A 13,299-nucleotide genomic window follows, 5' to 3' on the forward strand; every position below is an offset into this window, starting at 1 on the left:
CATACAGCAACACCTTAATGATATAGGTATGGCTGGTTGGTGTAGAAAAAGTCCAAAACATAAGTATGTCTCTTTAAAGAGAAGTTTGTGTGTATACTGGAATGAGGTCAGACATAAAGCTCCTCATTGCACGCGCTGATTATTATTAGATTCCTTCTTTTTTTTTTGGTCCAATGAGAAGAAACTGGGCGTGGTTTTGGCACTAGACAGGGTAGAGACAGCCACGGATTGGCTGAATTGTATCGCCATTATATCTTTGGAAAAGGATAAAGCTGCACGGGGAGAAATTAGAGGCTGCTGAAAGTTACCGAGTGCGCAGCTGAAAGGTGGATCCTAGTTCTAGTGAAACAAGCTTCTTCCCGCATGGTGCTCGGAAAGAAAAGCTATGCAGAAAAAGAGTTACCTTACTTTAGAAACTTTGAACATTTTCAGTGTCAGTGCGCTCACACAGCCACTCAGTTTGCTTTCCGCTGCTTACACGGCACATGTGTATGTCCTACATGACTGCTAGAGTTGATTAGCTTAGGCTACATAAAGCATTGTCGGAGGAAACAGAGTGGAAAACGGGGGACAGTTTTACACCGTTCGTTCTGTATCATATTACAGAGACTCGAAAAAAAGAACTTTTAACAAATCCAGCATTTTTTAACGGCTATCAACGGATTCCTGTGGTTCCGGTTCGGTACATCTCAGGACTGACTTCTATTCACACAGCCAGCTAGAATTGTAAAATAAAATAATTTTCTTTAAAAAAAAATAAACCTACTGTGTGGAACTGAACTGGAGAGCAAGCAGGCGCACTCTCATTGACATTATAATCATGGTACAGAAGACAAGTAATGCGGAGAGCTCCGAGGCTGTGTTCGAGGGAGAGTCGTCCGATTCCGGAGCTATGGACCTGGACATGGCATCCTCACCGAGCCCCGGCTCCACGGCTTCTTCCGCGGGGGAAGGCAAACTGAACCCCGCCTGGTGCAAAACACCCACCGGTCACATCAAGAGGCCGATGAACGCTTTCATGGTGTGGTCACAGATTGAAAGGCGTAAAATTATGGAGCAGTCACCGGACATGCACAACGCGGAGATATCCAAGAGACTGGGCAAGCGCTGGAAGCTACTGAAAGACTGCGACAAGATCCCCTTCATACGAGAGGCGGAGCGGCTCAGACTCAAGCACATGGCGGACTACCCAGACTACAAGTACCGGCCCAGAAAGAAGGTGAAGTCCAGCAGCTCCAAACCGGGGGGCGAGAAGGAGGGAAAGATCAGCGGTAGCAACTGTAACACCAGCATGAAACAATCTTCTAAAAAGAGTGGCTCAAAATCATCCAGCAAACCTCATAAAATAGTTTTTGGGAACAGCACCAAAACACCATCATTCCCAGAACAAGTCATCGGCACAGATCACCATTCTCTTTACAAATCCAAGTCTGTTTCTGCTGCCAAACAAATACCTGACAAGAAGAAGCGTATGTATGTGTTCGGGGGCAGCAGCCTTAGCCACAGTGTGAGCCCGTCTTCAGCAGCGGTGCCCGCCAGTCCCACACTCAGCAGCTCCGCGGATTCCAGCGAACCACTCAGCCTGTACGAGGACGCGACAGCCAGCAGCAGGCAGGGCGGCGAGTCTCCCTCCAGCGCCTCGGAAGACTACACTACTATGCGGGCGTCCTCTCCTACTCCCTCCGCTTCTCACTCCTCGTCCTCCTCCCAATCCTCTTCATCAGATGAGGAGTTTGAGGATGATCTACTGGACATTAACTCTAGCCCTGGTTTTGACAGCATGTCTCTGGGAAGCTTTGGGTCCTCGGTTTTGGACAGAGACTTGGATTTTAATTTCGAGTCGGGCTCCGGTTCTCACTTTGAGTTTCCCGACTACTGCACCCCAGAGGTGAGCGAGATGATTTCAGGAGACTGGCTAGAGTCGACCATTTCTAATTTGGTGTTCACGTATTGAGCGAGAGAAATAGAGAACGAGAAAACCCACAAGCAGGAAATGTTGTCTTACTATTCTGAGCAAAAAAAAGGGATTCCGGTAAAGTGATTTTGTGTCATACCGTAACCTACCAAGAGTCCCTCCCGCCGAGAAAGAGACTGCAAGTCCCCACGCGCTGACTGTTGAACAAAGCGAGAGAATAACTTGCTTTTTATTTCAAGAATCAACTGTCGACTGTTATTATGAGACACGGCTACAAGTAAGCAGAAGTATTGCCTCGACTGGAGAGGAAGATATTGTTGCGCCCTGAGTAGGAGTGATCGGGTCCTATTGAAAGAAACACTCGATCAGAACTGGAAAACTGTGATTGATTTGCACGATTATAATGATGGCGGGTTTAGATCAGCTATACTTTATTAATCAATGTGAGTTACTTAAAAGGGACATGTTGAGAAACGTTTTATGATCGCCAAGTGAACTTCAACAGACTTACAGAGGTACAGAAATAGGCTGGATGTCTGGACGGTTTTTTGTTGTTGTCATCGAGGCAGATGGATTTATGAACCAGGTGGGTTGTTGACCTAAAAAGTCAAACCTTTTTTAAAAGATAAAACGCATGATGTTACCTGTCCTCTGTTTTACTGAGATGTATGTTAGACTGTCGAACAGTTGAAACTAGTTTTAGGGTTATTTAAATGGATAGATGGGCGCTATGTTTGATTCCTTTTTTTTTTTACCTAAAAGGAACCAAAAAAAATCACCAGCTGTTTTAATTCTTAACTTCAGGATTCAAACGCAACTGAAATCTGTGCTGAACTTTATACACATCTCTACAATTCAGGACCAAAATTATTTTATGTTTTTTCTGATGTTATGTATAGAGAAATTCTCACCGAATTTTTTTTTTTTTTTCATCCTCGAATTTCCTTTTGTTCATTTTTTTCAGAGGACATTTTTATACGATGTATTTATATACTGGCCAAAACATTTTCGACTTAATTATTATTATTATTTTTTCTTGTACTGGTCTTGTTATGATGTTTTCCCTCACCGTCTGTTTCCTTCGCTGAAAGAAGGGCTAGACTTTTCACTTTTGATTTTTTATATTTAAATGTAGACTTTTGACACTTAAAGAGAGGAAACATTTGTTTATTTTGTCCGTGTATTTTTGTACAGATATATATCAAAGGGGGTGTCAATCGGTGTATATCGCTGTTTGGATTTCCTAATTTTAAAGATCCAGGTGGCCGGTTATCTCATGAATCGGCCTTCTGTCCATGTTTACAGTATCAATCTGCAGGCTTCTTAAAGACACAGTACCACATTTCAATACCCCTGTGAACATGCGCTTCAACTCACACACACACACACACACAGTATTTTGAGCAGGCACACTTCTGCATTTCATTTTAGAATCTTGCCTAATAAAGAAAGATTGTAGCTTTAAATGAACAATTTCTTGGCGTTTTTATATATCGACATTCGGGTTTAAAACCACCGGATGGAAGAATATAAAATATAAAGTAATATTCAAATTGGGTATTTTGAGTTCCCGCAAACAACAATTAGGTAGACCAACTGCTTTTCTCATTGTATTTGAATATGTAATCTTTCCTACTTGTTCGCTAACTCTAGCTAATTGTTTTAGTATCTTATGGCATGGTGAATGAATAGTATTTTGTATTTCCGATTCAGGTTATAGCTGTTTGTGTTTATATATATATATATATATTAAAAAAAAAAAAGATACAAAAAAAAAGATAAGAAAAATGAGGAGAAAACCGTGAAAACATCTTTGTACATTTGACTGTGTATCATAAGCAAAAAATATTGTGTGTTTTATGTGTAGTTAAGCTATACCATGACAGGCACTAGAACTGATTGCTTTCTACTATCTTTACTGGTTGTTCAGGATTTTTTTATTTTATATATATATATATACAGTTTTAAATATATTAACTTTATTTTCATCCCATTTCTGTGCAATATGCTGTGTAGAATACTGTTTTGCCTAATCATTGCCATAACAAAAGTTTTGAAAAGAGGGAGGGGGGGGGGGGTGGGAGGGGGGGGGAACTCATGCCAGCTAATCGTGTCTATTCACTGCCTGTCAGATTGTTGATAATTCTGTACATAACTTTTTTTCATTTTTTTTTTCAAGAAGGAAATAAAAATCAGCTGGAACTGAAACACATCCCTCGTCTCTGTCGACTCATTCTGTCTGATCTATAGAAGATTCCTTTAAAAAAAAATCAAAACCACTACTTTAATGTATACTTGATGTTTACAGTCTACAATCATTGTTATATCGTACTCCTCTCTGTTGACGCATTCTTGGTCTGATGTTTGTACGTGTATAGAAATGCTGCTTTTTTTTAAAAAAACATGAAAACAGGGTGTACATTTACTGCACACAAATCATGTGCACGTATACAAAACCTACTAGTGCTTTAGAAGTGCTCCTTTTAGGGAATGAAAATGGCGTACTGTACACTAGTCAATGTAGGGCATTAGTGTAAAGGCTACAAGGCCTGTATTGGTAAAACAGTGGTTGTTTATGATAGTTTATATGGGGAGTGATAAAATGGAAGATCCCACACTTTACACATTCTCACAGACATACTGTATAAGAAGTAGAAGTACCTTATATGGTCTATAACATTAGTCTGTGTATGAATATTTATTTAACCTTTATTTAACTAGGCAAGTCAGTTTAGAACAAATTCTTATTTACAATGACGGCCCTACCCCTGGCCAATATCTACCCTACCTATCGTTATAAATACGTCTCCTTTATAGTCCCTGGGAGGTGATGTTATAGTGGCATTACAAGGGTTATGGTATTCAGCAGTCAGCATGCATTCACCTCCTAGCTCCATGTCTGTCTCCCAGACAGTGCCTCCCCTCCCCCTTCCCCAGACAGCACAGTGTATTAGCGTGTGTGGGGGGGATGGGCCCTGGCTGGCTACATGCAAGGATGAGACATCCCAAATCAGCACAGCAAACAGGCTGGCCCTGTATTCACATTCAAGAGTCTCAAGAGTAGAATCAGTTTGACCTTTTAAGAGAGTAATGAATAAGATGACATGTACGGGAGGGTGGGTTAACCTGATCCTAGATCAGCACTCCTACTTCGAATACAGGCCCAGGCTTGTCTAATGAACACAACACTCTCTCTCAGTTTCTAACCTGGTATTTATCACTATATTAATAACTACGCACTAAAAAGGCTGTGTTGAGTTCTAGAACCCTAATTAGAATGAACACTCTAATACATTACTTCAACCTAAGTGGTACGCTAGAATGGATATTGGGAATGGTCATTTTAAGGACTAAAACCTTGACAGAATCCCTCTCCATTCTGCATTCGAATCCTTCTAAGAACCATACAATTAGCCACTTTATTAGCTAACCTGATAGTGGAAGTTAGTGCAGCTATCTCATACCTACCCTGCAGTAGCCCCCCCATTCAGCTCAGCTGATTACAGAGAGGGAGGTGAATGAAGGTAGTGGCTCAGTAAAAACCCAGCAAGGGGGGGGGGGGCTAGAGCCTCAGCCACCCCCTCTCCTCTCTTTGGGGGAAGGGGAGTATGTCAGGCTGGGAGAGAGGAAAGGCATGACTGCTGGGCTGCTTTCCGGGCTAGTGGGAGTAGAGAAATTACCCTGTGGAAATCACTGGATACTGGGGAGTATGGGGGATTTATATAGAGAGGAAATGTATTAAATTGGATTGTCAGTTAGGGTCTGAGTGGGTGTGTTTACTGTAATCTCTGCACATTTTATGTATTTATCTCGGCAAGTCAGTTCAGAACAAACTCTTATTTACAGTGACCGCCTCCACCGGCCAAACCCGGACGACGCTGGGGCCAATTGTGCGGAGACCAATCACAGGCGGTTGTGATACAGCCTGGATTCAAACCAGGGTGTCTGTAGTGACGCTTCTAGCACTGAGATGCAGTGCCTTAGACCGCTGCGCCACTCGGGAACCTCACCTGCTCCTTCATTGGTCCAAAGCCAAAAGATATATACGTTTCAACATCACTCTGGCTGTAAACTGCAGTAACCTGGTGAGGCTTCCTTTCAGGTAACAAGTGTCACCCAGTAGCCACTCACTCATATTACCAGTGGCCTACAAGGAAGGAAAAGACAGCGCATTGAATTGGGTTTTTTGTTGTCATGATGATTTGTTGACGTCTGTCAATCTGTCCACCTCACCTTACTCACACCGAAAGTACTGTACTTATGGAAATGGAAAGACACGTCGTCATTTTAACTTCAATATGTTCTTCCGCAAACAAAAATAATCCACCTCTATATGCCTCTCCAGTCTTTCTCTACCAACCTCTAGATATACCAGCCAGACTGTTTCTACCTCTAGATACACCAGCCAGACTGTTTCTACCTCGAGATACACCAGCCAGACTGTTTCTACCTCTAGATACACCAGCCAGACTGTTTCCATCTCTAGATACACCAGCCAGACTGTTTCTACCTCTAGATACACCAGCCAGACTGTTTCTGCCTCTAGATACACCAGCCAGACTGTTTCTACCTCTAGATACACCAGCCAGACTGTTTCTATCTCTAGATACACCAGCCAGACTGTTTCTACCTCTAGATACACCAGCCAGACTGTTTCTACCTCTAGATACACCAGCCAGACTGTTTCTACCTCTAGATACACCAGCCAGACTGTTTCCATCTCTAGATACACCAGCCAGACTGTTTCTACCTCTAGATACACCAGCCAGACTGTTTCTACCTCTATCTCAAGATACACCAGCTAGACTGTTTCTATCTCTAGATACACCAGCCAGACTGTGTTTATCTCTACCTCTAGATACACCAGCCAGACTGTGTCTATCTCTATCTCTAGATACACCAGCCAGTCTGTTTCTATCTCTAGATACACCAGCCAGACTGTTTCTACCTCCAGATACACCAGACGGACTGTTTCTACCTCTAGATACACCAGCCAGACTGTTTCTACCTCTATCTCGAGATACACCAGCTAGACTGTTTCTATCTCTAGATACACCAGCCAGACTGTGTCTATCTCTATCTCTAGATACACCAGCCAGACTGTGTCTATCTCTATCTCTAGATACACCAGCCAGTCTGTTTCTATCTCTAGATACACCAGCCAGACTGTTTCTACCTCCAGATACACCAGACGGACTGTTTCTACCTCTAGATACACCAGCCAGACTGTTTCTATCTCTAGATACGCCAGACGGACTGTTTCTACCTCTAGATACACCAGCCAGACTGTTTCTACCTCTATCTCGAGATACACCAGCTAGACTGTTTCTATCTCTAGATACACCAGCCAGACTGTGTCTATCTCTATCTCTAGATACACCAGCTAGTCTGTTTCTATCTCTAGATACACCAGCCAGACTGTTTCTACCTCCAGATACACCAGACGGACTGTTTCTACCTCTAGATACACCAGCCAGACTGTTTCTATCTCTAGATACGCCAGACGGACTGTTTCTACCTCTAGATACACCAGCCAGACTGTTTCTACCTCTATCTCGAGATACACCAGCTAGACTGTTTCTATCTCTAGATACACCAGCCAGACTGTGTCTATCTCTATCTCTAGATACACCAGCAAGACTGTTTCTATCTCTACCTCTAGACACACCAGCCAGACTGTTTCTGTCTCTATCTCTAGATACACCATCCAGACTGTGTCTATCTCTATCTCTAGATACACCAGCCAGACTGTTTCTATCTCTACCTCTAGATACACCAGCCAGACTGTGTCTATCTCTATCTCTAGATACACCAGCCAGACTGTTTCTGTCTCTATCTCTAGATACACCAGCCAGACTGTGTCTATCTCTATCTCTAGATACACCAGCCAGACTGTTTCTATCTCTACCTCTAGATACACCAGCCAGACTGTTTCTATCACTATCTCTAGATACACCAGCCAGACTGTTTCTATCTCTATCTCTAGATACTACCAGACAGACTGTTTCTATCTCTACCAGTACTGCACTATAAAGGAAATAGAGTGCCATTTGGAGTCTGTGGGTTCTTCACAGGTTATGCTGGAAGGCAGTTCAGAACAAAGAACATGTTTTTTAGACTAGTGACTTGTTACACAGCGGGAGATCTTTTCAGACTACTGGTTTGACACAGCGGGAGATCTTTTCAGACTACTGGTTTGTTACACAGCGGGAGATCATTTCAGACTACTGGTTTGTTACACAGCGGGAGATCTTTTCAGACTACTGGTTTGTTACACAGCGGGAGATCATTTCAGACTACTGGTTTGTTACACAGCGGGAGATCTTTTCAGACTACTGGTTTGTTACACAGCGGGAGATCATTTCAGACTTCTGGTTTGTTACACAGCGGGAGATCTTTTCAGACTACTGACTTCAAACTACTGACTTGTTACACATTGGATATTTTCAAACTACTGGTTTGTTACACAGCAGGAGATCTTTTCAGACTCCTGGTTTGTTATCCAGGAGGTATCACATCCGACCATGATCGGGAGTCCCATAGGGCGGCGCACAATTGGCCCAGTGTTGTCCGGGTTTGGCCGGGGTAGGCCGTCATTGTAAATAAGAATTTTCTCTTAACTGACTTGCCTAGTTAAAATGAAGGTATTATACAGTAATCGTTAAAAAGTATTACTTAAAAATCATACAATGTGATTTTCAGGATTTTTGTTTTAGATTCCATCTCTCACAGTTGAAGTGTACCTATGATAAAAATGACAGACCTCTACATGCTTTGTAAGTAGGAAAACCTGCAAAATCGGCAGTGTATCAAATACTTGTTCTGCCCACTGTAGATATAATTGTTACACAGTGGGTGATGTTTCTGTGCTTTCAATACTCAAGTTCATGGTTGAAGATTTCATGTTGCTTATCTTGCTCTTCTTTGAATACTTGTTTAGTCTCCTCAACAGTAAATACACAGTTAATACAATTAATTGAGGGCATAGTGTTGATTTATAATCAAATGGATTTGTGTTTGTTAGAGTGGCAGGCAGCCTAGTGGTTAAGAATGTTGGGCCAGTAACTGAAAGGTTGCTAGTTCGAATTGCTGGTCTGACTAGATTAAAAATCTGTCGATGTGCCCTTGAGCAAGGCACTTAACCCGAATTGCTCGTGTAAGTCACTCTGGATAAGGGTGTCTGCTAAATGTAAACATGTATTTCAAACTTTGTATGTTATTTATTCCTAAAAAGTAAGAATGTTGAGGATGAATATGGTGAATTTTGGAAGCTCTGCACAGAGACAGGACAAGCTAAGGCTTTGTAGATCAATAGTTGTATTATTAAAAAAATATGTATTATATAATATAACTATTATATTTTATAAAAGCTTTTAATCTTTGAGACTAGAAGATACGTTTTTGTTCCTTCGTCTTATTCATAACAAACATTAATAAAGCTTCATATACTAACCAACGAAGCCTTATAATCTCTCTCAGCTTCTCTATTGTTAGAAAAGGTCACTCCTTTTATTTGAATGGTATGAAGACAACAAGTCCATATTAAAGCTGTTATTTAATGTCCAGTTATAGCAGTCATCAGAGTTGTCCCTAAATGATGTGGGAGAGGGACGGCCAGACAAGGACAGACAGTGAGGTCTCTGGACAAAGAGTTACCGAAGTAACGGTCTATAATGGAAATATACCGTCTTTGCGTAAAATAGCTGGAAAAATAAAAATCTAATAATAATTGAGTAATATGTTGTTAGTGTTAATCTTATGAATATACTGTACCTATGATGTTGCTTTCTTTGTTGTTGTTTAGTATTATTTAGAGGGCGGGACTGAAACTGGAATGAACAAGGCGCGGCCAAGATTCCCCTTCACACGTGCAGACAAAGAGCGCCAACAACACAACCCAAATATGCCCTTTTAAACTTTTACAAACGAAACGGACGACTTCCACGAACATAGGAAATGCAACGGTAAGTTGGTTTTAAAGTGAATGTTATGCCATGTGTTGTTTTTGATGAGATTTTTATTAGATTTAATTACAATATAAAAAGTTGCTGATAGTTGGTGCGTCAGCTCGCAAAGTTGAAAGCACAAAGCGCGAGAGGAGCGTTCCTTTGTCTGATGCAGCGCAGAGACCGGAGAGAGAGAGAGAGAGAGAGAGAGCATGGATGCTTTCAAATGTACTTATATCCTCCCTAAATAACTCGTTTATTATTGACATATATAAACGATATGGATCGAAGTTTGTAGTTGTTTCGTGGTGTTTATCTCAAGGGGTTGGGTTGAAGGAGACAAAGCTGTCAAAAGTTGGATGGTGAGGGAAGTTGGAAAGAGAATTACGCGCGTGACGACGAACTTTCTTTTTAATGATAAATGTTTGGATAAAATACACGTTTGAATGACAAATTCGTTGACCTATTTATATAAATAATTACATTGTGAAGTTCAGAGTGTGATATGGACACTTTTTGTTGTTGTGGAGAATTGAGAACAGTACAATCAGGTGCTTGTACGCTTCTCTATTTGGATAACCTAATAGCTGAAACAAGACTAAATGGAATATTTTACAGTCTTCTATTATGGTTCCAGAACGCAACAACGAATACAGGCGGATTGCAGTCCTGGTAGTTTAGGGAGTGAGCATGGAGCAACAGGTATAAGACACAGCACAGTAAGTCGGTGTGGTGGACTCTTTGTTACGTTCCCTTTGTTCTGTTCCATACTCACCAAAAAGGAGCGAATACAAGAATGCGACAAGAAAGTAGAAAATATGCCTATTTGACTTCAGAAAAGTGATAAACTATTGGAAATAATTGATTGCGGAGGTTTTAATGCCTTTTATAAGTGGTTATGAAGGGAAACGTACACATTTATGGATGCAAATGTATACGAATGTCTCTCTTTTTTCAGCACCCATAGAATAGAGTAAATATCTATATATATATATATTTTTTTATCATATTGGGTTTTTCAAAAATTACTTGAAACTTCTAGTCTAAATTAATGCTTTATACCACCCCAAGTTGCAAAACGAATATTCTAGCAATCTTGTTCTGAAACCATAGAAACTTCTGTTCTAATTTGATGGCCATGGAATTCTCCGGTTTTACTCGTCTTTAACATGTGTGTTCCTTAATCTACACTCATTATAAAACACTGAATGACGTTTTAAAATACATTTTTATTGAACTTGTTGAGGATTATCTAAGTAAATAGGATAGTTTGCATACGTCTAAATGTATTTTTTTGTTAGCCTTATTTTATTCGTTTCATCGACCACTTTGCTGGACTGCCAAAATATGTCTGCCAGTGTTTATCACTAACTTTTCTATCGTTTCAAACTCGATTCTTCTGCCCAAACTGTCAGTAATACAGAGGCCCTCCATAACTTTGATTTTCCTCTGCTATCCTCAGGTGGAATGAAACCTGTTTAATTTGAAAAGCTTTTCTTTTTTCGGGAGGCCTGCATTGGGAAAAAGTACCTTGGAGCCGTACCTTTACAACAGGAGTTTAGCTGCAGGACCTCTGAATAACCATCTACACTGTGGCGGATTTACCCGCGACCTGTACCGGACTCATGGAATCGAAATTGGATTATATCTTCCGGCGCACATCACAACAAAGGCTTTCCAAATAGGATAGGCGTCTCATCGGACCCTCAAGGACAACATGGGTAGGTTAGCCCGCTTCCACAGCAATTTCTTCAGGAAAGACTTGTGGAGTGACGCTTGTTTCCTAATTTGGTGCACAACATCCCATCCTAAAACTAAGTTGCACTTGCAGTGCGTATTTCAGAGTTGAAATGCATATTTCAGCGTTGCAGTGCATATTTCAGCGTTGCAGGGCATATTTCAGCGTTGCAGGGCATATTTCAGCGTTGCAGTGCATATTTCAGCGTTGCAGTGCATATTTCAGCGTTGCAGGGCATATTTCAGCGTTGCAGGGCATATTTCAGCGTTGCAGGGCATATTTCAGCGTTGCAGGGCGTATTTCAGCGTTGCAGTGCATATTTCAGCGTTGCAGTGCATATTTCAGCGTTGCAGGGCATATTTCAGCGTTGCAGGGCATATTTCAGCGTTGCAGGGCATATTTCAGCGTTGCAGGGCGTATTTCAGCGTTGCAGGGCATATTTCAGCGTTGCAGGGCATATTTCAGCGTTGCAGGGCATATTTCAGCGTTGCAGGGCATATTTCAGCGTTGCAGGGCGTATTTCAGCGTTGCAGTGCATATTTCATAGTTGTAGTGTGTATTTGAGAGTTTCAATGTGCATTCCAGAGTTGCAGGGCGTAAATTGGTGTGGTTGGTTTAAACTTGGCGGTGTTTAGACTGTTATTACCTCGTTTACGTCTTAGGCGACAACATGTGTTTTATTAAAATGTTTGATTTATTTATGTTCTGTTGAAATTGCATAGTTAAGTTGATAAAGTTAGAATTTGTTTTCAAACCAGCGTGTTGTCTGTGTTTACAAAAGCCATGTGACGGCCAGTTAAATGATTTATCCGGTGAACTATGTTTTTTCAGCAAGGCTGAAGCTGGACAGCGTCCCTGCAATGTGGGGGAGGGGGTTGGGGATTGAACGATGATGTTGCGCATTGAGGGCCTTGTATATGATTACATTGACTGATTTGCACGCATCTGTTCACATTGCTGGCATTTATAGATGACGTTATTACATTTATTATCCACCAGACAGTTCGCCTGGAGAGAGAAAGAGAGAGAGAGAGAGGGAGAAGTTACCTCACTATACAACCCTCATCCTCAATGATGTCATTGAGAGCCAATGAAAAGACGCGAGGGGGGGGGGGCTCTTCGTAGAATTCAGGCAAAGCCCCCGCCCCCTACGGCGCTCATGGAACCACACATGCACACACCGTGTTGCCATAGTAGTAGTCGGCAGTATCACATTTTTGCCACACTGCATTGCGATAAAGTGGGGGAGAATAGGCTACACGAAGCACGTGCCGGTTATAAGGCTGTTTCCGTTACAGCTTCTGCTTGTTGTAAATGCCGTTGGGGATTTTTGTCTTTTATTAGAGTAAATAAAATAGAGAGCATTTTTGAAAAGGCCTATGATTAACATTTATTTGGAACATTTTCCCCTGTTTTGTGTCTTTTAGTGAATTGGATTCTCTTTCACAGTCAATACAAATTATTAAATTAGCAATTTGAAATAACCTGATGTTGTCCTTTGGTGGTGGTTGTTTCTGTTTTCAAACCTCCACCCACAGAGCCTGAAGCCTAGCAGCCATGTCAGGAGACAGTCACAGAGTGCACTGCAGACTGCAGAGTAGAAATGAACCACATGCGGCCTCTATCTATTAACAGACACCTCTGAGCAGGGGCCAATAAGCTCACAGTGGAGTAGTGGCCATACCATGATGTCATCTTAC

At 41.6% G+C, this 13,299-nt stretch overlaps 1 protein-coding gene and 1 long non-coding RNA gene across 2 annotated transcripts in view; both read left to right on the forward strand.

Moving 5' to 3' along the window:
- The first annotated feature begins 302 nt into the window (after nt 1-302).
- Nucleotides 303-3,703, forward strand: LOC139396407 (transcription factor SOX-4-like). Its single transcript, XM_071143446.1, has one exon. The coding sequence runs from the start codon at nt 821-823 to the stop codon at nt 1,952-1,954; it is 1,134 nt and encodes a 377-aa protein (XP_070999547.1). The 5' UTR covers nt 303-820; the 3' UTR covers nt 1,955-3,703.
- A 7,620-nt stretch (nt 3,704-11,323) lies between these two features.
- Nucleotides 11,324-13,299, forward strand: part of LOC139396408 (uncharacterized) — a 31,509-nt gene continuing 29,533 nt past the window's right edge. The window contains exon 1 of the long non-coding RNA XR_011630754.1: nt 11,324-11,582. This is a non-coding gene — a long non-coding RNA (uncharacterized lncRNA). The remainder of the gene's footprint in view (nt 11,583-13,299) is intronic.

The sequence above is a fragment of the Oncorhynchus clarkii genome, unplaced genomic scaffold, assembly GCF_045791955.1.
Source record: "Oncorhynchus clarkii lewisi isolate Uvic-CL-2024 unplaced genomic scaffold, UVic_Ocla_1.0 unplaced_contig_7832_pilon_pilon, whole genome shotgun sequence".
NCBI lineage: Eukaryota > Metazoa > Chordata > Actinopteri > Salmoniformes > Salmonidae > Oncorhynchus > Oncorhynchus clarkii.